This window comes from Phocoena sinus, chromosome 16, assembly GCF_008692025.1.
Source record: "Phocoena sinus isolate mPhoSin1 chromosome 16, mPhoSin1.pri, whole genome shotgun sequence".
NCBI classification, from domain to species: Eukaryota; Metazoa; Chordata; class Mammalia; order Artiodactyla; family Phocoenidae; genus Phocoena; species Phocoena sinus.
Window position 1 is genome coordinate 3106727 of NC_045778.1, and position 27252 is coordinate 3133978.

General features: G+C 48.9%; 1 protein-coding gene across 1 annotated transcript; it reads right to left on the minus strand.

The window, feature by feature from the left end:
- Nucleotides 1-48: 48 nt before the first annotated feature.
- On the minus strand, nucleotides 49-17211 carry FAM89A (family with sequence similarity 89 member A). The gene is made up of 2 exons (XM_032607422.1): nucleotides 16894-17211; nucleotides 49-330 (listed from the first exon to the last, which is right to left on the minus strand). Exons 1-2 carry the CDS (start codon nucleotides 17164-17166, stop codon nucleotides 67-69), a joined length of 537 nt encoding a protein of 178 aa, XP_032463313.1. The 5' UTR covers nucleotides 17167-17211; the 3' UTR covers nucleotides 49-66.
- Between the last annotated feature and the right edge of the window lie 10041 nt (nucleotides 17212-27252).

Below are 27252 nucleotides of genomic sequence, written 5' to 3' on the forward strand. Positions count from 1 at the left end.
GGGGACGCCCGCAGCGGGGGAGGAGAGGAGAAGCACACGCTGACAGTCGCCTCCCTCCTGGGTCCTTTAGATGGACTCCAGGATCCAGTCGGCGCTGCAGAGCGGGGAGACGGGCGGTGAGGGGTCCCTCGGGGGGCTTCGCTCCCTCCTGTCGTGCAGGGGGCTCTGCTCCTGGAAATAGCCCTCCTCGTCGTCGAAGAAGCCGTTCTCCAGCGCGTAAGTGCAGTCTGAGCTCGACGCAGCCTGGCACGCTCCCTTGTATTCCTGGATGGACTCGTAGAGGCTGTATAGCTGGCAGAGCAAGGACATGTCCAGCTGTCGGAGGCTGACCTTGAGGGAAGGGGCAGGCAGGTAAAAACGACAAGTCAGCACTGCAGCGTCACCTCAGCTGTACCCTCAGCCAGCCATCTGCTCGCGCCTGCACATTCCATCCACGCGGCAAACGACGCAGAGCATCACCTGAATGCTTCGGATTTCCAGTTCTGAGAAAACCTTAATTACGTGATGCCCACGCCTCAGACGTTACTCAACATGTCAGGGAAGGGTCACACCCGCAGGGCGGCGGGGGCCCCGGCACGCCCTGTGGAGCAACAGCTTTGCAAATTCTGCAAGCCCCAGCTGGCTTCACATTGGACAGCAAGATTCAAGGGTGTCATTTCCTCTCGCCACGATCAGATTCAGAGAAGACCCACGTGTGCCTGCCCTGCTACGGCCGTCTCTCCTCCCTGGGCCAACAGTCTCCTTGCCACCGCCAGTGGCTCACCGGTCAGTGTCACACACTGCCCCCTGGAGCGCTCACCCTCCAACCAGTTCCGTCTCCAGGCTCACAAGTGGTCAGACTCCCTCTCCTCTGGACAAGAGGACATCTCCTCCCGAGATGGCTGTGGGATCACCCGCCAGAGCGGCCACCGAATCAGCCTAGTGAGACCCGGGACCTCTACAGATTCTCCTGGGAACTATATTCACAAGCGATGACAGAACCAAGAACATTTAAAAGTCACGTATTTGTTTACCTTCAGGTTCCTCCCTTCCCCGCGGCCCATCCCAGGGAAGCGAGCACAGTCAGGACAGGCGATGCATCGTTTCCATCGATCCCAAAGGGAGAAGGGTTAATTCACCTAGAAATGCAGCCTTGACCAACGCATCTACGCTTTCCTGTGCGTGAGAACCACTTGGGGATCTTGCTAAGCCTGCGGGTTCGGACTCGGGCCCCAGGCCTGAGGCCACTGGTGACGGGAACACTGAGCAGTGCTGCTGGGTGGCAAACCTCACGGAGTCTCGAGGGGAGACACTCTAAACAAGATGCCAGATTTATCAGCTCTATGTCTCACCTGATGACAAAATGGAATACTTCCTCTTAATCTATTGGGAGGATCAAATGAAATCTCAACCATTTAAATAAACAGGAGTCAAATGCCTCCTGTGTATCAAGCGCTAGGCTAAAGGGGTCGCGATGCCCGGGGAACAGTCCACAGAAAACCGCAGGGAGTGTCAGAGGAGTTAGTCTTTAATATTACCCAGCAATGAGATTTTCTGCGCAAGGGAAGCTAGGGCCCAGGAAGGAGCGGTCACCCGGTGACAAGACTGGGCGATAAACTCCGGGTCACTCTTCACACCGTCAACCACGCCCAGTCACCAGCCCTCTCTCCAGTACAGCCGAACAGACCACAGAAACGGAGCCGCTCGCACCGCCTTTGCATAATAGCCAGGATGCTCAAAGGAAGACCCAGACAGAGATGCGGGTCCTGTTCTTTCTGGAGCGTTTCCCTTTATTCTAGAATTCCTTCTACCTAGAACTCCTAAAGAAGATGCTCCCAGGCAGAGACCTCGCCACAAGCCGGGGGCGTGGCCTCCAGGCCCAGCTCTGGCACTTTCCATGGCTTTGTTGAGGCCCTTGCCCTCAACCTGTCAATAAATGGAGGCTTTGGGCCAGATAATCTGTGGCTACGCAAACACTGGGGCTCTGTGTCCTAAACCACCGCTCCTTAGTCCTCAACGAATGGCGAGCGCCTGGGAGAAGGCTTTCCTGAAGGACAGACATGCCCCAAGGCATCCTACTCTCCAAAGCACACCTTGAACAGGGAAGGCAAACCAAGAGGTGACCGGGCGGCCACAATGTCCCACTGTCGGGTCAAGACACCATCACTATTCCTAATGTGTGTGTGTGTGTGTGTGCGCGCGCGCGTGCGTGAGTGCGCACAAATATACGTGTGTATGTCGGAAGAGTGGGTCCCTGACATTTGTGGTTTAAAAATTACGCAGATGATCCTGAAGTCCAGTTCTAGTGAAGAACCAGGGTTCGTGACGGGAGTATCCGTCTGCCTCTCCCGGGCCACGTGTAGGGACTGTCCTGGGCGCCCAGAACCGCAGGCCGGCAGGGGGCGCGGCGCCGCATCCGGGGCGCGGCGCGGCCCCGGGCGCCCGCCCGCCGGCCCGTATCCAAGCTGCGAGAGCACCGCAGACCAACTGTCCAGTTCCTGAAAAGAGCGGCAGCTGCTGCCACCCTTGTTTCCCTCTTCACTGTTCTTTTCCACTCTGCTGGCCTGCAGGGTTTCAGCTTGGAAAGGAATGGCAGGGACCTCGGGGCTCCGGCCAGGGCAGCGCCCGCGTGCCGCCTCATTCCTCCGCCCGCTGAGCCCTGATCCGGCCCGGGGTGTGCGTGGCGTCGCCGGGGCGGCCACACTGGACGCACGCTCTCCCCGTCAGCCTGCTTTGTGGGAAGCAGTGGTAACTGCAGACTCTCAAGGAGGAAAGGCCCTCCCGTGTCTTACTTCAAACCCCAACGAAGAGGTCCTTGCAAACCAGCTAGTTCATTTCAAACCGATGTAATTATTCTTTACACCAAGTCAAAACTCTGCGAGCCCTTTGATGCTATGTGTCGCCGCTGCACATACAAATTTAGTTACTCTCTTTCTTAACCACCTTTTAAATATCTCTTTCCACCACCTTCACCCCCTAAACCATTTGCCTTCTCCGAGCTAATATCCTCAATCCTTCCACTATTCGTGATGACTCTGTTCTATTAACCATCTAGTTCTTTCCTCTGGACTTTCCAAAGCCTCCTCCACGGTATCCGGATCTGAATACAACAACTAAGCCACAAGGTTCAGACTCGGCAAATTCACATGGCCCTACCTTCTCTGGGATTTTATACAGGGAACATAAACTTTAATGAAGGAAGTCACACCTTCCAGAGAGTACACCAATATTTGCTCTGAAAGTCATAGTAAACATTCATCCAGAATCCTGGAGATGCTTCTGCTGGGTCACTCTGATACCAGTAGGGTTGGGGGAATCCCAAAACTGTTAAGGGAAAAAGAAGTAGCAGGGAGTGACATGCTACTGGCCCAGGTCTGTCACCCTGCTGGGCCACTGGAATGCAGTGGGCACAGGTGAATGCAGAAGACTAGGCTCCACGGCTCTACAACCCCTGACAGGCTGCAGAGGCCCCGACCTCCCACGATGCCGTGCTACCCCCGAAGCGAGGTTCCAGGCTATTCTCCTTAGGTGCCAAGGTTCTCCAAGGCATTCCCAGGCCTACGTGGGAGACACACTAGGCTGGGAGTCGGATCATGACCTGGACCTTTCTGCACCGTGGCGGCTGGTGATTCACAAAGCTGCCTTGTCATCGGGCAGAAAGCTGGCCTAGAAACCAAGTCTGACCAGCCCAGGAATACAGCGCAGCCCTGTACATGCCTGTTACACAAGCCAACAGATGCCAAGCGTTTGGACTAACTGAACAGGATTACAGGGATTTAAAAACAACACACGTGCACGCACACGCCCACACCCCACCCAGCTTCTCGGGACCTCCTTCTTCGGGTGCTAGATTCCACTTCCTCTGATTCACCAGCAATCCTCCAGATTAGCTAGGAGGACATGGGGTAAGTAAACAGGAAGCTAGGAACAACCTAGCTTCCTAGCCAGGACCCCCCCTCTCCCCCAGCTGTGCTTGTTTAAACATTTTCACTTGAATTTTCTAGATGTAAATTGAAAATCCCTAGGCAGCATCCCCCGATCTGGTCTGAAACTAAGCTCCCCTGCGCCTCATGCACTGTTCAGGCTGAGGCCCCTTCACCCCGAGTGTCCCCTGGCTGTCTCCAACTACATCTGTTGAAGCCCAGCCCCAGGGTCTCCTCCACTCTTCAGACCTGGATGGGCTCAGCCACCAGCGCTCCTTGCTTTCCCTTGCCTTCTCTGCCTGTCTCATGGCATTTATCACTCTCTACCTTATGCTGTGGGTACACACACGGTCTTCCTTCTCCTACTGTAGGAGGAGCCCAGATGGCAGGGACCCACCCGCCCTTTGGGTCCCTCAGCACCCAGCGCAGAACCCTGCAGAGGAAACTCGGATACTGGTTGCCTGAGGGAAAGCGCCTCGCTGTGGAGACCTCGGTGCCCTCCCAGAGGACTCCTGGCAGCGTCCTGGCAGTGCGTCGCACTAGGATCCGCAGGCCCCTGGCTCCAAACCAAGGTCCCCCTGAGGAAAGCCACAGACCGAGTGGTTCTCGCCACGTCATCAAAAAAGCACTCGCCTCTTGCCTGACAGGAGGAGGCACAAAACCAAGATTCCTTCCTGAGCGCTCGTTACAGAGCCAGCCATCTGCAGCTGGAAGACAAACTCATGACAGGCCAGAAAGCAGGCTCTCAACACTGGCGCCAAGAGAACTCAACTGCCATTATGTTCTAGGACATGATGAAATCACCCATGAACAAGAACTTCTCATCCTTCCCGAAGAAAGTGAGGCGGCCGTGGTGGGGGGGGGGGCCTAGGCAGGGGAACATGCCCTCAGCAAGCCCACTAACCCTCGCCACTGTCCCCACCCTGCGAGCAGAAGCCTGTCACCTTACGGACGTGTTCCCACGGGTCCCTAAAGGACAGCTGCTCTCCTCATTCACAGCTGGATTCAGAAAATGCAGCTCTTATTTGAAAGTGCAGTTGAAAAATTCAGACCGGCTCATTTTAGAAAAACACAGACTTCTAAGACCCTGCCATTCGCAGCCCCTTGGTCTACACCTCTGAGACAATTCAGAACAAGCCACTCGCTTCCATCTCTTTAAACTGCTAGCGTGATTCCTTCCTCTCCCTGGTCAGGCTTCCTGCCTCCTTCCTGAACTTTTCCCACGAGCAGAGCTCCCTGCACGCTGCCTGCTACACGCACAGGTGGCTCACCAACCCGCGGCATCTCCCACGACGGGGCCGGATAATCCTGAACAACCCTCGCTCGTGACGGTTTCAAGAGTTCACAGTGGGCTGGCCCCATGAATACACCTCAGACAGGGTGCTGGTTCCCAGCTGGGTCTGGGGTCACCCAGCCTCTGGATATCTTTGGAGGGTGGTGTTGAGGAGGAAGTTCTTCCTGACTTTCAGATTATAACAGAAACATTACCATTAGGGTACAAGGCCTAGAAGATGAAAGAAGACTTTCATGGGAGATTTATGTTGATTGAAAACAAAGCATCATGAAAAATTTTAGGATTTTATCAGAAGTAAAAAATACATTTAAGAAAAAGAGTCTGTTTTATTGAAGTAACTAAAAACAAAATTTGGGGTAATTCATCGGTGCAACTTCTTCCCAAACACAGCAGTGAGTAGAAAATAAGACAAACATACAAGGAAATGGCCTTATTTGTACCCAGCTTCGTATAGGAGCCTGGGCCCAGGGGAGGGGGAAGCAGATCTGATGCCAGCGTGGGCAGTGAGCCCTCTCCTCTGGTAGTCCTCTATCTGCTATCGCTGTGATTCCTCAACCTAAGATGAAAACTACCCCACCTCACATGGGGCGAGGGATGTACAGATCCAAAGTTAAGCTATAGAATCGGGAACTACAGTACAGGGGGCCCCAAAATATGGGGACAGACGCGGAAAAAGTCTGTCGGGTGAAAGTTTAGTTCGGAACATAACGGATGATAGAAACTTAAGAAATTATATTATAGTCATACAATAAAAACCAGGCAGTCATTTAAAAGACAGAGCAGCTCTCTAAGCACTAGAGTAGGACACTGACCAACACACACCATTTGGCACGAAAGTTCAAGGTACAGAATTGTATGTTTAGTAGGATCTCACTTTATACATCTATGCACACACACGTGCAAGAGAAAATGTCCGTTAGCAGAATTTACTTCTGGAAGGTGGGACTGGTGTTCACGGCCTTCTGTACTGCTTAATTTTTTTTTCCAACAAGCACGTTACTCCTAATTTTAAAAACTAGTAATAATAGGGCTGCATGCTTGTAAAACCTTTCTGGAGGACTCACTGGCAATGTCTATCAAAAGCCTTAAAACATCACATAACTTTTTTTTTTTTTTTTGGCTGTGTTGGGTCTTCATTGCTGCACACGGGCTTTCTCTAGTTGGGGCGAGCGGGGTCTACTCATTGTCGTGGTGCGCGGGCTTCTCATTGCGGTGGCTTCTCTTGCTGCGGAGCACGGTCTCTAGGCACGCGGGCCCAGCAGTTGTGGCTCGCGGGCTCAGTAGTTGTGGCACATGGGCTTAGTTGCTCCGCGGCACATGGGATCTTCCTGGACCAGGGCTCGAGCCCGTGTCCCCCGCATTGGCAGGCGGATTCTTAACCCCTGCGCCACCAGGGAAGTCCCTCACGTAACTTTTAACCAGCTAACCAGTTCATTTCTGGGGACCGTGGAGTAGAAAATCTCAGCTGTACACAAATAGGTAATCCTCATCCTTGTTCTGTGAGGTAGGTGTGGATTCTGTTACGATGAGGAAACTTGAAGCCCTGAAAGATGCAGGCCCTTCACTAAGAGCAGGGGGCTGCAAGCAGGTGGTAGGACTCCAGCGTCCATGCCGGACCATCAGCTTGCCCGCCTGCACAGACGGCACTGGGAGATGCCGCCATGTCAGCTGTGGCGCAGCAAGCTGCTGAGATCACAGGTGCCTTTTATTTGGGGCTTTTCTGAATTTTCCAGATTCTCTACTGTGAATACGTCTTAATTCATAACGAGAGAACTTTTAAAGTTATCTTTTGAAAACGTAATGAATGAGTAAGCACATCCAATGAACAGCTTGTAAATTTATTTTAGATAAGACTTGGTAAATGCCCCCAACTTAATGAGACTGTCTAGTGTGCATCCACAGGACTGGAATGCAATAAAGCAGTAACTAATGGATCATAATCTGATTTCTGAATAAAGGATGTGTTGACAGAAGGACGCTGACCTGCATACTGTTTAGAAAAGGAAAGTCAAAGAGAACAGCTTCATCGGTGTTGATCTAATAGAGAAAAAGCTATGAACTCAGCAGCCGGAGCTGGACAGAGCTGCCCCTGCAGGACCCCGAGCTCCCTGGCATGCTGTGATCCTGGGCTCCCTAAGCAGGCTTCCATCCGTCACACGGCTCCTCCCCAGGGGGATGCACATCAGTCAGCCTCGTCTCCTGTTAACACTGTGGCCCCACTGAGCTGAGGACTGCCTCGGAAGAGCCCCGGTGACTCAGAGTCAGCAAACAGACCAGGTGCATGGCCTCGCCGGGGATTAGGCCGGACCCAAAGCTCGGCCCACCTCTACACTCTCCCATGAACTCCTCGACCAGGAAGGGCAGTTTGAGTGGAGTTTTCTGCTTGCACCAGAAGGCATCCGCGCTGATGGATGGGGCCCATTCTGCAACTCAGCAGTTCTCATGAAGACGGCCTTGCTCATCTCTGACCTAAAGTAATGATAGTACCAATGAAGCCCATTTCCTCTCGTTGTGTCCTAGGTGAAGATGAAGAAAAGCGATCAACTGTTGTCTTTAAGAAACGTCTTTGTACATTCTTTAACTTTCCCGATTACAAAAATAAAATATTCTAACTATTAAAAAGTCAACGGGGGTTTCCCTGGTGGCGCAGTGGTTGAGAGTCCGCCTGCCGATGCAGGGGACACGGGTTCGTGCCCCGGTCCGGGAGGATCCCACATGCCGTGGAGCGGCTGGGCCCGTGAGCCATGGCCGCTGGGCCTGCGCGTCCGGAGCCTGTGCTCCGCAACGGGAGAGGCCACAACAGTGAGAGGCCCGCGTACCACAAAAAAAAAAAGTCAACGGCTCATAACTATACAAAGAGTCTTCCATAATTTCACGTTCTAAAGCAGCAATCTTCAAATGTTTTGGTCTTGGGACCCCTTTATACTCTTAAAATTATCGAGGGTCCCCAAGATCTCTTGTTTATGTGGGTTATACCTATCAGTAGTTACCTTATTGGAAATTGAAACTGAGAAAGTTTAATATTAATCCATTCAAAAACACTATACCCATTGTTAATATAAATAAAATTTTTATAAATGAGATTTTGTAAATCTTTTTCATCTCTGGCTTATCTGCTCTGTACTTGATCCTTGTAACATGCTTTTTTTGGTTGAAATAAACGTGGCCTCACACAGGTATGTAACTGGGAAAAAGAGGAGTATTTTAATCACCTTTCAGGTAATTGGGGCTATTCTTCTTTGACGCTATCCTTAAGGTGGCTCCAGTGTGGAATTTGAAACTATGACAATGAGCTTTTCATACTGTTTCATTAAAACCCACCAGTCTCGCACTCTGAACGGACCTTTTAACCACGTGTCAAGCGTTGGTTATGTGAAACGTGTGGAAAAATGATTCACTGAATTAGTTAGCTCCTCGAAATACTGATACATTTTCTTAGGTACTACTTTGGAAAATCACATTTGTCAATGTGACCACCACATAATTACGGACCCCCGAAAGGATCTGGGAACCCCTAGATGTCCTCAGACCATGATTTAAGAACCACTGTTCTTAACATACCCACTTTCAGCTGTTTAGCATATGTCCCTCAAGACACCATGCATACACAAACGTATACATGTGCTGTTTTGTAACTTAACTTTTCCATACCTTGAACACCTATGTTTATTTACATAGTTACCACATTCTTTTCAACAACTATACAGTATTCTATCACTGTTATATATTATTATTATAGAATACTACTATGTATCACTGCAAAAGATATTCTTGTACAAGTACTGTTATTCCCTTGTGTGACTATTTCTGTAAGATAAATTTATGAAAATGAAACTGCAGGGGAGAAGGCAGAGAAGGGGAATGGGATGCCTTCCTTCCAGTCCTTCCCCAATCCTGGGGCCACAAACAGCAGACCATTCATCAAGGCTTTGTGTCCAAGGCCTGAAAGTTCATTACTCAAGATGACGAATGCAAACATGTATGCAGTTGAGGCCAAAAACCAGGTGGGACTAGAGGAAAAAACACGACTTACTAATGACACGTTGGAACTCAACACACATTTGAAGGTTAGCTTGCATTTTGTCACTTTCTTGAATGATATCCAACTAATTGAAATTGCCTCTCTGCAAGAGCAGATGCAGTTAAGGAAGAGCATCTGAAGCTAAAAATCAGAAAACCAAGTTCTTGGACAATATACAGAAAACTTCGTGTCAGCACCTAGTGTTTTTTAGAAAACTGACATGAGAAGCAAGAGAAAGAGGTTGGTGCCCATTCTGTTTTACGGTGCGTATTTCCCCGAACCCACACCATCACTATGATCATTGTTTTCAATCTTTGCTAATCTTTTAGGTAAAACACGATACCTTATTGTTTTAATTTGCATATCTGTGGTTACAAGGGATTTTAAACACCTTGCCGTTCTCTTTACCTGCATGAACTTGGCTATTTTATTGCCAATCCTAAGTACAGCTGACAACCGAAGAATACACCAAACACCCTCCTTCCAAGTTTCTAGTCTCCATATGTATTTTGGTAATCTTCCTTAGCCCCGCCTCCCCAGGCTGGGACAGGCCTGGCATCCCACAGACGTTACCCCTTCCCTAGAGAGCACAGATCAGAGGACACACACCCCCTCCACTTCTCCAGTCAAGGACAGCACCTCCCTCCCCGAATACTTGAAGACAGGATTCTCTGACCTGCAAAACGAGGCCAGCCCATGGCTCCTTAGGGCCAATCACGGAAGTGGACAGAGAGCGCTCATGAAAACTGAGAAGGCCACCTCTCTTAAACAATTTCTGTAGATCCGCAAGGAAGGCTAAGGGTTTGTCTCTTGGGGGAGAATGAACATCTCTGTTATGTCTGTGGGGGAATGAGCCACAGGAAAGAAGGAGCAGCCTTTGTGAGCCCTGCCTACTTATCACTTGGAAACATCTGGAGAATGTGGGCAAGGAGTGAGGTGAACAGGAGGCCAGGGCTCTGGAGAACAGCACTGGGCAAGAGGGGGCAAACATCTGACCTGGCCAGTCTCAGGGCTGGTTTCCTGCTCAGGGACTCTGTGATCTGTCCATAAGGTTTCTTACCCAGTATCGTGAAAAATTTAGCTTCTCAGATTGGGTTCTGAAGTCCCTGTAGTGCTGGGGCAGGCATTGCAGGAGCAAAACTGCACAGCTCCTGACCGCTGCTGGGTGGGAGAAACTGCCTGGGGACTGTGGCCCCCTTCCTGGGCCCTCTCTGAACATCCTTGCCCACCTTGCCTCGAAGATCTACAGCAACGTCAGGCCCGGGCCCAGAGCAGGAGACACGGATGGCTGCAGGGTGCAGAAAGGCCTGGGCACTGGCTCTGTAAACAAAGAGGTACCCAAAGTGCCAACAACTGGGGCACGTTTAGAGCCACACTTAACAGATGAATGACTTTAACCAAAAGGGGGAGAAAAAGCAGAAGGGCAGCACTATTCATGAGAGACTTCTGAGTTGGGGAAAATGTGAATTTAGAGTCTCTACAGGGAGGTACAGTAAGAGATAAAAGTTGAAAGTGGTATGAAAACATATCTTTCAATCCTTTACATCTTCAAATCTTAAGACTATAAGTATAGGGCTTTCCTGGTGGCACAGTGGTTGAGAGTCCGCCTGCCGATGCAGGGGAAGGCGGGTTCGTACCCCGGGAGGATCCCACATGCCGCGGAGCGGCTGGGCCTGTGAGCCATGGCCGCTGAGCCTGCGCATCCGGAGCCTTTGCTCAGCAACGGGAGAGGCCACAACAGTGAGAGGCCCGCATACCGCAAAGAAGCAAAACAAAACAAAGACTATAAGTATGATCTCACTTAGAGATAACCTTGAAAGGGAATTAAACCAGGCCAATGACCCCAGAGACACAAGTCTGCTTTCACACGCACGAGCTATCATACAGACTTTTAGCTTTTGCTTTTATTGGGTGGATACTGGGATGGAGACAGGTATTACACAGGGTAAGAACGGCCTAAAATCTTTAAGAACTATTGTAGACAGCCAAATTTCTGATGAACCAAGTCCAAGAATAGCAAACTTACACCCTTCTTCCTTTTCTGCTCCCAGCCCTTTGCATTAAGTGGATCTGTCACAAGCAGGTGTAGCTGTGCAAGGGTCCTCGGAGGCACTAAGCACACTGCATTAGGGAAGACCTGCCCCCGTGCCCACGTTATTTTATGACAGAGCAAACGTCTTCTATAGGCACCATAATGACCCATAAAAACATGAGGGGAAAAGAATTATACTACTATTGCCAACTGGATCCTTTATGGCATTTAATCTCATTTTCCCAATAAGGGACCTGTAGCCTAAAATAATGAAGAGGCTTGCCCAAGTTATATCACATAATTTGATAACAGGATTCAAGCTCTTGATGCCCGGCTCATGAGCTTCCCAGCTCTCAAAGAGCTTGTTAAAAATGCAGATTCTGCCTCTCCCCCATTCTGATTCTGTTGGTATAGGAAGGGGCCCAGGAATCTGCATTTTTATCGAGCACCACAGGGGACTCTGGGGCTGCTGGTCCATTTGGGGAACACCAAGATAAGCCATACTGGTGAGAAGACCAGTGGAAACACAAAGACAATACTAAAGGCCAGCGGCCATCCCCAGTCGCCTCTGCCCAAGGTCGACCAAGAACGCTGCATTGGGAGCTAATGCTCTTACCTCAGATGGCATTTCACAGGCCTGGCTCGAGATTGGACCTCCAACCAGAAACCCATGTAAAGACTCAGACCTGCTCTCTGAGACGCTAGTTTCGTGTGTAGGACGAGGACTGAACGCTGCGGGGATTTGGACTACTCAAGCTCATGTCTGTCTCCTAGAATACAGTTCACTGGACAAGCTCGTTAGGCCTTTAGCTGTTGTCTCAACTGAAATGCGGGAAAGATAAGTCTTGCTGCTCTCAGGAATCAAATCCTTTTTCTCAGATTAAATTCTTCACCCAAACCACTGCAGCTCTGGAACTCGAAAGTTCTGCACGGGTGACTTCCCACTCACGCACAAGTGGGTGACCAAAGTAACTGCTGGACAGCTTGAAGAAAAAAAGAAAAAAAATGAGGCCAAGAGTCTTCAAAGCTACTAGAACGTGCTGCTGGTTTGAGGAGTGGAACCCAAGAAGACACGGACCCCGTGTCTCCAAGGACAGACACGGCCATCTCCCAGCCCCACGGCTGAGGCTCTCGTTGTGTCTCTCCGCTTCCGTGGGACACTTTTGAGGACCTAAGCTTGATGTGCTAACCCCACAGGGCTGCTGGCCAGTGGTCTCTGAAGAACCCTGCAGGGAAAGGCGTGTGCCAGGTCCCTGGGGACCCTGAGAGTCGCCTGTGTCCTTCAACCACACGCAAGGATTTGAAACGCCAACCGAGATCTTCTGAGCCAAGCTAGCCTGTCAGCGTGGCAGATAAAAATCTTTGAAACTATGGGGGCCTTGAGGGCAAAGTATTCTTATCCAGAAAAAGGTCTGCGGTAGACATCTAGTACTTTGGCTGTCCAACAGCTGCCCCCTGCTCCATTTCTGCAAATTGTTCTTTCTTTGAGGGATGCCCAACCCCGAACCCCACCCACGTGGTCATACCATCATAGTAAAATACCATCCTGCCCTCGGTCACTGACAGCTGGCCCAGGCTGGCCAGACCCCACCAAGCTGGACCCACTGGCATCCTTCCACACAGTATTTTCAAAGTGGCAGTAAGAAGCATGGCTGAGGGACTTCCCTGGTGGTGCAGTGGACAAGACTCTGCACTCCCAGTGCAGGGCGCCCAGGTTCGATCCCTGGACCGGGAACAAGATTCCAGCATGCATGCCACAACTAAGAGTTTGCATGCCACAACTAAGGAGCTGGCGAGCCGCAACTAAGGATCCAGCAGGCTGCAACTAAGGAGCCTGCGTGCCACAACTAAGGAGCCCTGTATCTGCAACTAAGACCCGGCGCAACCAAATAAGTAAATAAATAAATATTTTTAAAAACGAAGCATGGCTGAACCTGGGAGTGTGGACACTTTCGGCAGCCACATTCCAAAATGTAGGGGAAAAATTTTTTACATAAAAAGGAGGGGAAAGGAGAATACAGTGGCCTTCCTGGGTTCTCCATCAACCCTGGTTCTAGTCTGTCTCTGTACACATGCAGCCCTACAAGGTTCTCCTTTTGCAAGAGTTGGTTCAAACTGAGTCTCTATTACTAATACAGAGTCTTCAGACATGAAAAAATGACAAGTGGTCAAAACTACAGCAATCATATTGCTGCAGAGAGGCCCACCTCCACCAGATGTTATAAGCTTCTTAACACCTAGATACTTCCTATTCACCTCTGTGTCCTCCACAACACTTTATAACTAGCAGACACCTGGTCAACATCTGTTGAATATGATCCAAAACTATTCTCTGATGTTGGCAAACAAACAAACAAACAACAATCTCAGCTTCTTGTTTTAAAGGACTTTTTCAGGTCTAAAGAGCAATAAGCATCTGTGTGACCCTCGCAGCTCTCCAAACGAGCTCGCTAGGGGAGGGGAAGGGAAGTCACAGGAGCACAGAACTTCAGTTACCCTGTTATAAGGACAGGAAACCAGCACTCTCAGAGCAGAGCAGGGCGTCGACAGTCATGGGACAGAACCTCTGCCCACACGGGCGCCCCTGGACACCAGCTTCCCCAGGTTCTGCCCTCACCGTGCATCAATCAGTTATCTCCAGGCCAGACTCTGCCAGCCTCCAGCTCCACATTCTGAAATGTTTAACATACTCTTCCGCTGATGTAATGGCAAGCCACCTTCCCCCGTAAGCAGCCACTCCTCCTGACTCCCCTAGTGCTGTGATGAACCCCACTTTCCCCATGATGGATTATCAAGGTTATTACTGCCATATAATGGCACACTATGGAGTGAGAGAAGACATTATAGTATACATTGACCTAGAAAATATTTGTAATATGTGCCCCCCAAAAGTAGTAAAATGCAGTGATTAAACAGGGTCTTGGAGCCGGACGCATCTGACTGACTTTGTCCGCCTTAGGTGAGCTACTTAAATTCTGAGTCATATTTTTTAAACTAGACACTTTCAGTACCTCTCTTGTGGAGAAGTTATAAAATTCAAATAAGACGATGTAAGGAAAGCATTTACATTGTGCCTATCGGGAGATACACCCAGATATTAACAGTGACTATCTCCAGGTGCTAGGACTGTAATTTTTCGTTGTTTTGCTTAGCTGCACTTTCCATTAAGACACTTAAGTCATCTCTGGCTCCTCAGCATCACTGTCCCTGACTCCTAACATTGTATCAGCAACTCCTGCAGATTCTGTTTCAGAGAAGTAGCCCCCATTTGATTCTTGTTTCCCATTCCCGGGTCCCCATGCTGCCGGAGGCTCTCACCTGCCCCGACCATACCTCTAGCGTCTGCCAGGAGCTCTCCCTCCTCAGCGCCCTGCTATCACATCAACGCTTTCCAAGCCAGCTCTCCGGCTCAACCCCTTCCTTTGCTACTGGAGGCTTTCCGCAACCCACCCGGCCCCGGCCCCCGGCCCCTCGCAGCTGCAATGTCCACTCCTGCGTTATTCCAATGGGAGCGCCCTTCGGGCTGGCTGTGCTGCTAGACTCCTATCACCCTCTCTCTTCTTAAAATGCAGCCACCTTCTGATGCCTTCCGCACTACTGCTGCTGGAAGCTGGCCCTCTTTCTGTGCTGGCACAGGACTGTTTCAAAAGGAACTAATTTCATTCTGCCAGGACTTCTAGTTAGGTCCCTTGACACAGATCTGACCTCAGGCCTCCAGAGTCAATAGATCAACACAAACTACTAGGCAGATAATTCAGGCACGAACTCTCCGTTCTGATCTTGCAAGGCCCCCCAGCGGGAGCCTCAGTTTGAGGTGACCACTCAGACCCCACCGCCCTAGGTTAGTAAATCTCAAAAAGCCAAAAAAACAGAGTACTTCGAAAGACCTTGTGACGTTTCTTGGGAGGGACCTGTCAAGGCCTGTAGCCATATTTTGTCTTGTTCTCAGCTAAATATCAGACAGACCTAAGATGGCTGTTTACTTTCCTTGTGCTTCAGATAGTGGCTTTGAGAGAGCTCTGGTCCAAGGCATAATGAGAAGGCTGTGGCTATACTTCAGTTGCACCAGGAGGGACCTGGAAAAACACTTTCGGGAAGGGCATGTTTACTCCCACTTGGGAGTGTGTGAGACTCCAAAGCACTTTCACAAAGCAGAGAGAGCTTCACAACAGGAAAAAACCTCTCTGAGGTTTTCCTGTCTCTGTTCTGGTAACTTAACCAGGATGGGTCTTCCTATTTCACCCCCGTATTTATGCTGCATCCAAGTTCAGGCTGTAAACATACTCGGTGTACATTTATCTAATTAAAACACAGCTTACCAGCTGTGCAATGCTGGTGTCGATTAATGTTTATTAATAAATTTAGAACAGTTGGCTTGGAATTTAAGTCATTCTGTAAGAAGCTTAGAAAAATCTTTTCGTAGAGAACTGGAAATCACTTCAGTGGCAGCCACGGAGGGGGAAGACAATATCTAATTGATTAAAAGGTGTTAAGGCTGTTTTTCTAGATTTAATTCTTAGTTTTCAGAACAGATATGCTCCTGAAAAAATGCATAAATTGAATTTTTCTAAAGAATATCTTAATGCACTCGATGCATATTTAAAGGATTCCTATTATAAATTTTTTGGTAAATTTATTCTTGGGGAAAAAGCAGTTTTCATATAGCAGATTTCCTTAATAAAGTATTTACCTGTGCCAGGAGAGGGGAAAAACCTGCACTAGGTAAAAGGAATGGGCAAATTCTAGAAAGAGAGAGGGTGGCCCGGGGAAGGTGCTCAGGGGCCCTGCGGGAGGGTTAGAAGGAGGAAGTTCTGTTCTCTTCTAGGCTGGCCTAAGCCTGGAGAAGGCTGGAGAAAGGCTCTCTGCCACCCAAATCCCTGTCCTTGAGTTGCTTCTGGCGTCACCCTAAGTCGTGCGTCCTGGTCCACAAACACCTAACATACTTCCCAACGACTGCGGAAAAACTAAGCCCCATTGTTTAGAGCCCGGACACAACCTGAAGAACCTGCACGGGCTTCACCCAGACGGCGAGCATGCCACCGCCCCACTCCTCCCGAGCGGGCTCGGGGTGTCGCCGTACCGCGCGGACACGGTCAGGTCGAGCGGTTGCTTTCACGGCCATCTGTGGGCCGGAGCCGCTCCGCCGTAATCCAATTCTGCACGCGCCGCCTCGGGCGCGGGGGAGGGGCGAGGGCTGTTCCCATCTGCCGTCTACACTCGCAAGGACAAAAAGCTGTTCCTCTTCAGGGCAGAAGAACACAATCGCACACAGCTCTGAAGCCCTCGCGCGCAGCGATGGCCGCTCCCCGACCCGGGGGGTCTGCTGCCCTCTGGGGAGGGGTGACCAGCCGCCGCCGGCCCTAGGCCAAGCGCCAGCCCCACGCCGCGCCTCCCGGGTCTCTAAGCCAGCTGGGGCCGGACTAGGGGAGCCCGGTCTCCAAAAAGCTGCCTTTTGAGAGGGGTGCCCTCCCAGGGCGAGGGTCCAGTCGCGGGCACAGAGCGGACAGCGTCCCTCTTTCGGCGCCGGCGCTTGGGGCTAAAGAGCCGGAGACGGGCGGGTGTCGCGGGGACTTCCGGCGAACTTTCCCGGGACGGCGAGCCGGGAGGGGAAGGACCCCCGCCCCAGCCCGCGGACCTCCCTTACCATCTCCTTGCGCAGCAGGGCCAGCGCGGCGTCCAGATTGGGAGGCTTGGCGGGCAGCGCCGCGGCCCGCGCCCCGCCGCCGCCAGCGCCCCCGCGGCTCAGCTCGTCCTGGATGCGCGACTTCTGCGCGTACAGCCGCTCCAGGTGCCTCCAGCCCCCCGACGCGCCGCCGCCCGACGCCGAGTGCAGCAGCCCGCTCAGGCTCTTGGGCAGCGGGGGCAGCCCGTCCACCCGCAGCCCGCGCACCGAGCCGGCTGCTCCGGGCCCGCTCATCCCGCCCGGCCAGACCGCTAGTCCTCAAGTCCTGCGCCTCCGCCGCCGCCGCCGCCGCCGCCTGGGGCCCAGGCTCCGCGGCCCGCCCCCTTTCCGGCGGCGCCCCGCCCACTTCCCCTCCCCGCCGCGCTGCCCCCGCCCCTCTCTGCGTCCCCGCCCCACGCCCTCGCCCCCTTGGCGCCCCACCTCCCGGGCTCTCCTAAGGCCCCGCCCACTTAACGCCCACCCGACCTCCGGCGCTTCGGCGCTCAACCCCGCGTTCCTGGTTCACCGTGGACCCCTACCCCGTACCCCCCGCGCCCACCCCCACCGCTGCGCCCATCCCCGGCGCAACCTTGAGAACCTCTCGAGACTCCCGCCTCACCCCCGCGCCCTCCTCGCGCGGTCGAGCCCTGCACGGGCTGCCCCACTCCCGGCGAGGTGGGTTCCGCGACCAACCCCCAAAGCTGCTTGTAAGTACTGATGGGGGAGGGTCACCTCAGACGCCACCCGACGAGGCGGGCTAGTGCGGGGAGTCGGGGTACAGAAGCTCCCCCTCGGGGCGGGCAGGACGTCGGGGAGGTTTGGCCGTGCTGGAGATCCCACCGGCGGTCACCGTCCCCGGAGGCCAGGATCCACCTGGCGGCGTCCGCGCTGACCGAGGTGGGAGGAGGCGGGGCTCTGGAGGCACTAGTTCGCTCCGGGGCGCGCTGGCCTTCTCAGTAAATGGCAATGTCCAGCCGTGCCGACAGCAGCCAAGAAGAGCGCCAGATCCACTTTGGGAACTTCAAAATGCGAACGAACACGTCTTTCAGCCTGGCTGTGAACGCGAGGGTAGTTCTCAACGGAAATAGAGTGGAGAACGGGATTATCGCTCAGAAACTGTCCATCAGCTCTGAGGCGAAAATAAACACGATTCACACCTCAGAGAGGGAGAGAAAAGAGAGAGAGAAGCAGGCTCTACCCTTTGGAGGAAGAATAAAAATGACAGATGTTATAACCAGATTAGAGACAGAAAAGGTAAAAACAGAAGTTAGGGACCGATTTGCAGAGACCACCTCATTGCAGATTAAAAACTACTGCAGTATATAGAGAGTGGATAAATTTAATGCCCATTGATCGTTGGTTTTCATTATAAAAGGGACTTAATTGTTCTAAATGCATTCAATAGGATCACAATTATAAAGTGTTCTGAGCGCTTCAGGCATTCAACATAAAAGAGCCCTGCACTTTTGGGGGTTTTTTTTCCCCTTAATCTACCACCCCCCTTAAAACCCTCTCCAGAATCAATATTCTCGCTGGACCCTTGCGACTGGGTGAGACCAACATGGAGAAGCCCCAGCGCAAGCAGTGTGATTCAAGGGTATCAGGAAAGCTTCCCACCCCACCCAGTGCCCAGAATTTTCCTTCTCATCACCGTGCCTCACCTTCCACTAATTGCCTGGTTCCCTTCCTGGATTTCAGGGATTCATTCATTCGCCTATTTAAACAGTGGGTGTCTGGGAGAGTTACAGATTTGCTGGTGCCGAGACTAAGGGAGAGGAAGAGATGGGACATTTGATCTTTGGTTCACACCCTGGCATGAATTCCTTTAATTTGGGGTGTCAGGTTGCTGTCTGTCCTGCAGTAGCTAACAGAAGTCACTTAAGTGAGGTGTTTGGAGGTTCGGTTATGTGATGGTTCGATAAGAAAAGAAATAATTTCAAAGTATCTGGGCACTGAACTCATTTGAAAGCACATACTTGAGAGAATTACGGATGGCAAGAAGGAAAGAGGCTTGGGGCCAGCGGGATAGCAGCATGAGATCCCTGATGCCAGGACGAGAGAGGCAGTTTACATGATGCAAACCCTACAATATTAAAGGCAGCTTCTGTGTTCAGATATATACTCAATGAGATGAACACATTGAAATTGTCCCCTTTATATCAACAAACAACATCCAGTGTGAATAGTCGAAATTTCTACAGAATTTCTGTGGTACTAATTAAGACTTTATTTGTATAAACCCAAAACATAATTATGCAAGAGCCCACCAAATATTTTGACACCCATGGGGCATGTCAGATAGTACCTGCTTATTCAAATGCAAATATAACGTACCTTTTAAGGTTCATGCTTATATCAGGAATGAAGTAATTTTTTAAAACTTCTGAAAATATGTGTTTTTGCTTTAATTCAAGTCTGAAACACCAGCATTCTGACCTCAAACCAGAATGAACCCCAGCCATCTCTTATGCAGCTAAATCAGTCTTTTTCTGTTTTTTTCTCTTGTGTTTTGTTTGTGCACAGGCTCTTAGAAGTCAGAAAATACAGACTTTTTTTTTCTTTTTTTGTCACACTGCGTGGCATGTGGGATCTCAGTTCCCTGACCAGGGATCGAACCAACAACACCCGCGTTGGAATGTGCGGAGTCTTAACCACTGGAGCGCCAGGGAAGTCCCAGAAAATACAGACTTTTAATTCAGTGCTCTAGTCATTAACCCACAGGTCTTCTTAGACTTTTCTGTAGGTCAAGGTCCAGGACCTGGGCCTGGGAGCACTGACCTCACATCTGCTGACACTCAGTGGATCTCAGCTTTGTTTCCCAGCCTCTTCAGCCACGAGTGCGCTGTGAGCTCAGAGAGAACTTTCAAAGACTCACCAAGAGGCATTCTCATCTCCCTCCCCCCGTCCTTCCACTAATCCAGCCACTTCTTCATCCCACCCCTCATCCCTACCCACTTGGTGTGTGCTTTCTGGAACATCACAGAGTCCTTCTGTGCTTTTTTATAATTCTAAAAGTTTAATAACTTAGGTTGTGGATAGAATAGAAGGAACCTGAAAAATACATTAAAATTTCGATTGAGCTTTCTTTTTAGAGCTGATGACCTTAAATTCTGCTAACCAGAGAGAAATTTGTCTTCTTGTCCATGGTAAACATTTTTCACTTGTGTCAAGACCTAAAATTAGAATACTTTGAGAGCAATTGTGCAATGTATTTAGCCTCAATTTTAGCAAATGTAGTTATTTCAAGACGTAATTTCTTATGTTTCTGTCATTTCTAAAACAAGTTATAAATTAAAAAGTGTACACAAAGCCTTTCAAAGATCTTTACATGCAACTGTGTAGACACTAAGTGGGACTAAGAACTTAGCATGTAATCACAGATTCTTCTTCTTCCTTTTTTTTTCCCCCAGGAGAAGGAAGGATTTCTTACTTGCAGGAAGTAAGGAGAGCACTGCAGATCTTTCCCAAAGCATTGTCTCCACGGATTCTTTCATATAGTTTTTATATATAAGAAAACTATATGAAACAATCTTGTAACCTCAACAATATTGTGTTGAGTCAGGGACAAGGGCAAGGCTTTTCGTAGCTGCCATAGCACCTGACACAATGCTAGGCACCTAGGGGTATTAAAATTTTTTTTAAGAATATATCATTAGATGTAACTTGTTGAGTACCTACTATGTGTAACCACAGTGCTAAGCTCTGTGATGAACAGAAAGATGGGTACATAAAGAGGTTCAATCCATGACTTCAAGTCATTTACAGTCTATCAGGGGAGATGACATTGTCATAGAAGTAGAAAGCAAACACTGGCAGTCCCAGCAGGGAAAGATTCTTCGTGGGGATTCAGAAAACGTATACCAGGAGCGTGTTCATTTAAATTGGGCTTGAAGGGTAAGTAGACTTTCGGTGAGTGAAGACAGACCAGGGAGGGACGGGAAGAGTCCTAGCTGGTTGGAAGGTGGGTTCCATTTGGGAGACAAAGGGCAGAGAGGTGAGAACCATGGCTCTGACCTTAGACCAGGGAGGGTTTCAGAATGCATGCTCGGAAGTTTGGACTCTACTTCTTAGGCAGGGGAAGCTATTGAGCATTTTGAAGCAACACAGCCTGAGCCTTAGAAGGTCTTTCTGGCACTTGCATATCCAGCAGGTTGCACGTGGAAGCAGAGGTTAGAGGCAGGGAGAGTGGTTGAGAGGCAAATGCATCTTTGAATTGAGAGGAAATGAAGGCCTGAATTAGGTGGCGGAAAGCAAAGGATAGGAAACGGAAAACTAGCACTTGATAGATTTCTCATATGTTTTTCTCATTTGACCTACACAACCTCTGGGAGATGAGTATTAGTTAGAGTCCCATCTGACGAATGCGGAATAAGGTGGCTGACTTGCCTAGGTCTTGCTCATCTCGTAAATGATGGGACCTTGCCAAAGGCCACTGTCTTCTTACCGGGGAGATGCCAGAGACAGAATCTGAGGAGCTGTTTGGTTGTGTAAAGGCTGGACCAGAGTGGGCATTTAGAGGTGATGGTTGAAACACTTAAAATGGAAGAGATCACAGAGAGAGCACCTCTCAACCAGTATTTGGAAACACTGTCACTCACTAGCCCTTTGAAGTTAAAAAGAAGAAGAAAAAAAATGCCAAAGAGAGTGCAAAAACCTAGAAAATGCAGTAAATGAATTAGAACATTGGGGGGAAATCCGCCACAAACTTGATTTTCTGAAGTGCAAGGTGAAGCATCTAGCCGAGGAGCTTAACCAGACAATAATGTGCCCTTCAGAGACGAGAAGGGACGGTCATCAAATCTAGTGGGAGAGGAGAGGGAGAAGTGGGTAGAGAACTAGAGTAGTGTGTGTGAGAAATCCAGGCAAGAGGTGACTGAGAAATAGAGGGGAAGGGACTTCCCTGGTGGTCCAGGGGTTAAGAATCCGCTTTCCAATGCAGGTGATGCGGGTTTGATCCCTGGTCAGGGAGCCAAGATCCCACATGCAGTGGGGCAAGTAAGCCCACACACCACAACCACTGAGCCCATGCGCCACAACTAGAGAGACACCCACATGCCACAACTAAGACCTGATGCAGCCAAAAAAAAAAAAGATGAGCAAGTGAGTGGGAGGAGGGAAAAAAGCATAAAGAGAAGGGGAAAATGCTTGGATTAATGTCATTTATTCATTTCTCTCTTCCTGCCTCCCTCCCTCCCGCTCTTCCTTCCTTGTTTGCTCTTTGATCTACTTTGTGCCAGGCAGTGAGCCAGGCTCAGAGATACAAATAAGTCACTCTGAGATAATGAATGAAAGACTTTTAAGAACATGGTAATTATTTTTGTTAATGGGGTCCCATCCTCTCCGTAAACATCTGAAATGATCCGGGTCACACTGGATGAAACCTGTCCATTCAACTTGCAGACCTTTCTAACTTTTAGAAATAATTTTCCTCCTTGGAGGCAATTTTAAAAGCCCTTTCGGGCTTCCCTGGTGGCGCAGTGGTTGAGAGTCCATCTGCCGATGCAGGGGACACGGGTTCGTGCCCCGGTCCGGGAAGATCCCACATGCCGCGGAGCGGCTGGGCCCGTAAGCCATGGCCGCTGAGCCTGCGCGTCCAGAGCCTGTGCTCCGCAATGGGAGAGGCCACAATAGTGAGAGGCCCGCGTATCGCAAAAAAAAAAAAAAGCCCTTTTTTATCATTTATCTCCACAGGAGTCTTTACTTAGTCAAAGCTATGCCCCCAACTATTAGAATCCTGGTTCTGCTCAGGCGCTGCCCCTTCTGGTGGTTATAGCACAGCTGCTTTTCGTCCCACTCCTCTGGGATATTCCTACTTCCCGTCAAACATCCTGAGGGCCTGCAGCTCACCTTTTGTGAAGACAATGGTTTTGAATTCTTTGCCCCCTTAATCAGTCTCCTCCAGACGCAAACAGTTTTGTCAGTATTTTTCTTGAAAAGTAGTGTCCATATGAAAGTGAAAAAATTCCAGATGTGTTGGACAAGTTCTAAAGAGCATTGGACTATTTCCTCCATTTTACCATTGACTTACTTCTTTTTTTTTTTTTTTTTTTTTTGCGATACGCGGGCCTCTCACTGTTGCGGCCTCTCCCGTTCCGGAGCACAGGCTCCGGACGCGCAGGCTCAGCGGCCATGGCTCACGGGGCCCAGCCGCTCCACGGCATGTGGGATCTTCCCGGACCGGGGCACGAACCCGCGTCCCCTGCATCGGCAGGCGGACTCCCAACCACTGCACCACCAGGGAAGCCCGACTTACTTCTTTTGAAGCTTAAAATCAAATTAAAGTTTGGAGTTGACACATCCCACTTATGAATAATATTGACCTTTAATCCAACTTTAGTTTTAACCCCCTTTCAAGTAAGTTGCACAAGAGAATAAATCGATCCCCATAAGTGTTAAAAGTTTTCAAGGATAAACAAAAATATGTTTATTTAGGCCCAGGACATTCCTGGAAGGACATGTAAGAAAGTGGCTCCTTACTTCTAGGCAGTGGGAAAGGGGGTTCTCAGAGGGAGGTTTTTTTAACCTTTTACTCTATACCCTTTTGTACTATTTGCATTTTACATGAAATATGTGATAAAAGTAAAGGTATAATTATATTCCTAACTATATTTAGTCAAGTATAAAGTTTAATTTATAGAATTAAATTTTAACTTATAAAACACTTAAGTGTCTCTTTTCGTCTGAACTGCAATTAAGCTGAAAGCTTATTTTTGTGTGGTTGGATTTTTTAACGTAAATGCCGTACTTTCACTTATCTATAGAAATTTCAGCTTGTTTTATTCAACCAACTGCATACAGTCTGGGAAAAGCTTTTTGATTCTTTAACTTAATACCTGTCTTACCCCAGAATTATCTCACCTGCCAAATTAATAAATATACCATTTATGGTGGCAGTGATAGTGGTAAAACCTAATATTTTTAAGGGCTTAATATGTTCTGTGTACTGGGGTAAGCATCTTACAGACAGTATCTCTTTTACTCTTCGTAACACTCCTTTGAGGTTGGGGTAATTATCCCCAGTTATGGATGATGAAACCAAAGTTAAGAGAAGAAAGTTAACTTGCTCACATTCGCACATGTGGTTGGTGGTAGTACTGAGATTTGAAATTAAGGTCTGTCTGACTCAGAGCAGATGTTCTTTTTTTTTTGTTAATTGTGGTAATAAACACATAACATGAAGTCTACCCTCTTTACAAATGGTAAAGTGTACAGTACAGTACTGTTAACTCTATGCACTTTGCAGAGCGGGTGTTCTTAACCACTGCACGATCCAAGCCATCAAGGAAAACGATAAACAGAACAGGGTCAAGGACTGAAACTTGTGCCAGAGACCTTCCGCCAGTGTGACAACAGTATGTTGACTCACATTCTTTATGTACGTTATACCACCACCCAACCGTGTGGGATATCAAGGGCTAAGAGTACCTAAAACTGAGCTGTCCAGTATGGTAGCCACTAGCCCCAAAGGGCTTCTGAGCGCCTGAAATGTGGCCACTCCAAACTGAGATGTGCTGTGCACTGGATTCCAAAGGCTTAATATGAAATAAAGGATGTAAGGTGTCTCATTAACAACCGTTTACATTGATTGCATGTTGGAAAAATACTTTGGATATATTTGTTTACATAAAATATACTATTAAAATTAATTTCGTCTGTTTATTTTTTACGTGGCTATTAGAAATTTTATAGTTACACGAGGCTTGCTTTTGTGGCTCACGTTGTATTTCTGTTGGACAGTGCTGGCTTAAAATAAGTCCTGAGTCCCCAGGAGCTTACAATTCAGATATACATATATGAAAGGGTTAAAAACATAAAAAGCGTTGTTGAATAATATACATGCCGAAATAGAATGCTGCAGACTACAGGAGTTCACACATAGGGATCATCAACAGAGAAAGGACTTGCAAGCAGAGCTGGACTTCTCTGGGCCTTTAAGGAGTTAAGAAGACGGGGTTTGCAGGACAGGGGCCCACACGAGCTCCACAGCAGGCAGAGGGAGACGGGGCCTGTGAGCAAGAATGAGGTTGGGAATGTGAATGGAGCAGGTAACTGAGGCTGAGGAACCCCGCAGAGGCCAGGTGGGATCAGTAGCCAAGGGCTCTGGCCCTTGCCCTTCAGCAGAGAGGGAGGACAGATGTTTTTAGTGCAGGAATGATGAAATCTGCATTTCGATATTTTCAGACAAAAGGTCTCACATATGTATTACTGAACCTACTAGTGCAGAGGCATAGAAACAAAGAGAAAAGTCATCTTCCCAATAAAACATGTCCAACTGTCCAGTTAGTGGTGATGAGATAAGATGCTCCTGCCCTTGATACAGCATTAAGTAGGGTGCTCTCTCCTGTGGGATCCCTGAAAGACCCAGCTCGGCTGATCTCTACTGTCTCCTCTTGGAGTTAGACCTGATTTTATTTTATATATTTTTAAAATATTTATGTTTATTTATTTATTTGGCTGTGTCTGGTCTTAGTTGCGGCATGCGGGACCTTTGGTTGCAGTGCGCGGGCTTCTCTCTAGTTGTGGCGCGCGGGCTCTAGAGCACGTGGGCTTAGTTGCCCCGCCGCGTGTGGGACCTCAGTTCCCCGACCAGAGATCTAACCCATGTCCCCTGCATTGGAAGGTGGATTCTTAACCACTGGACGGCCAAGGAAGTCCCTAGACCTGATTTTATTACCAGTTTTCATCCAAATCCATTTGGGGAATGAGATGATTATGCTTTTGGTTCTTGGCCAGGAATCTCTTAATCCTGAAAATCTAGTGAGATGACCCAACAAGAACAGAGTCAATCGCACACACCACGATGAGCTAAATCTGTGTTTTAGAACGTGGACATGGCAGGGCTCAGGATGGTTGGGGTCGGGGAGGGGAAGAACCTGACACAAGAAAAGAAGGAAAGAACAATTAAGAAGCGAATGTTTCTGTCCAGACAGGAGTTAAAGCTGGCCCCTACACCGGGGGCCTGGCTCTGAGGATGAAGATGGGCAGGATGAGAGAGACCTTTAACAAAAAGTAACATAGTATTTGATGACTGGTGGGATATAGAGACTTGAGAGTCATCCTCAGAGACTGTCTATCTATGCATGCTTACTTTTTTATCCCGAATAAATGAGAGTTGAGAGGAGGATTACATTGGTCACTGGGACTGTCACACACAATAAAAGCCATTCAGTTGACAAGATTCAAGTTGAAACAAGCCATTCAAAAGCCCCCTTTATAATGGCCAGCGTTTCCAAGAATCCTTTGGTTGGAAAATTATTTGCAAATCCCTTTTAGGTAACAGCTGAACTGAAACTAAAAATCATGGAGTTTCCCCACTTGGCACTGTTCACTGTTTAAATGAATATCAAATAATGGGGTTAGAATTTACTGGACGGAAAGCTCTCAGCACACATTGGCCAAGAATCTACACAAAGAGCAAAGGGAAATTGGTATGTAAGAATCAGGAGCATCAGACAGAATTAATGCCGACAAAGTCGTCAGTGTTCCATGCAACAGAGTGAAAGTGAGCTGTGCTTTATTCAGCTCTACCAATTAATCCAATGGCATGGCAAAGAGTGGTGTGATCGGGCCAATAGGTTACTACCTTTTTAGTTTTTCTGGTGGGAAGTTCGTTACCAAAGTTAATCAGTTAAATAGAAGTATGCGCTCACTCCAGGCAGATTTATTAGCCATAAATTGAAAACAAGTTTTAAAGTGATGGCGTCTCTGTCATCTATCCTAGATACCCTGAGATCTACCATTATTAATTAATTTTTTTCACTTTATTGGTTCATTAACTTATTTTTTTTAATTTACTGTATATTAAATAACTACCATGTACGAGGCACTGTGTTGTGTGATAGGAATACAAACAACAGTTTCTCCCCTCAAGAAGCACAGGAGACCAGCACATAAGCTCAGAGGTTGAATATCCGTTATTGGTCCTATGATTGAAGTAGGCAATTGAAGTAGGGGTAGGCAAAACCCAGTGCCCTGGGGGCAAAACAAGGCCCTGAGGGCTCAGGCAAGGAGTGACATAATGGGGTTTTGTGTCCATCTTCATCATTCACAGGTTCTATATTTGCGGATTCTGCATTTTCCAATTTGCCTACTTGGTAAAATGTATTTGTAACCTCAAAAACAACACTTGCGGCAGTTTTGTGATCATCTGTGGACCTGGACGGAGAAGTGAAAAATCTGAATCTCCCAGTGTTCACGTCCCCAGCTGAGGTGGAGCATGGGGACCTCTGCCTTCCTGTGTCAGTTCCTACTCTAAAAATGTGTCCTTTTTGTTGTCTATTTAGTGCCACTTTTTTTGCATTTTTGCGCTTTTTGCTGGTGACTTTATTGTTCAAAAAGGTC

What these genes read in the sequence shown, in the direction of transcription:
- FAM89A (XM_032607422.1), bottom strand. Translation starts at nt 17,166, where the DNA reads ATGAGCGGGCCCGGAGCAGCCGGCTCGGTGCGCGGGCTGCGGGTGGAC. An exon ending in CCCTGCTGCGCAAGGAGATG is followed by an intron (nt 331 to 16,893) that starts GTAAGGGAGGTC and finishes CCTTCCCTCAAG; the next exon opens with GTCAGCCTCCGACAGCTGGA.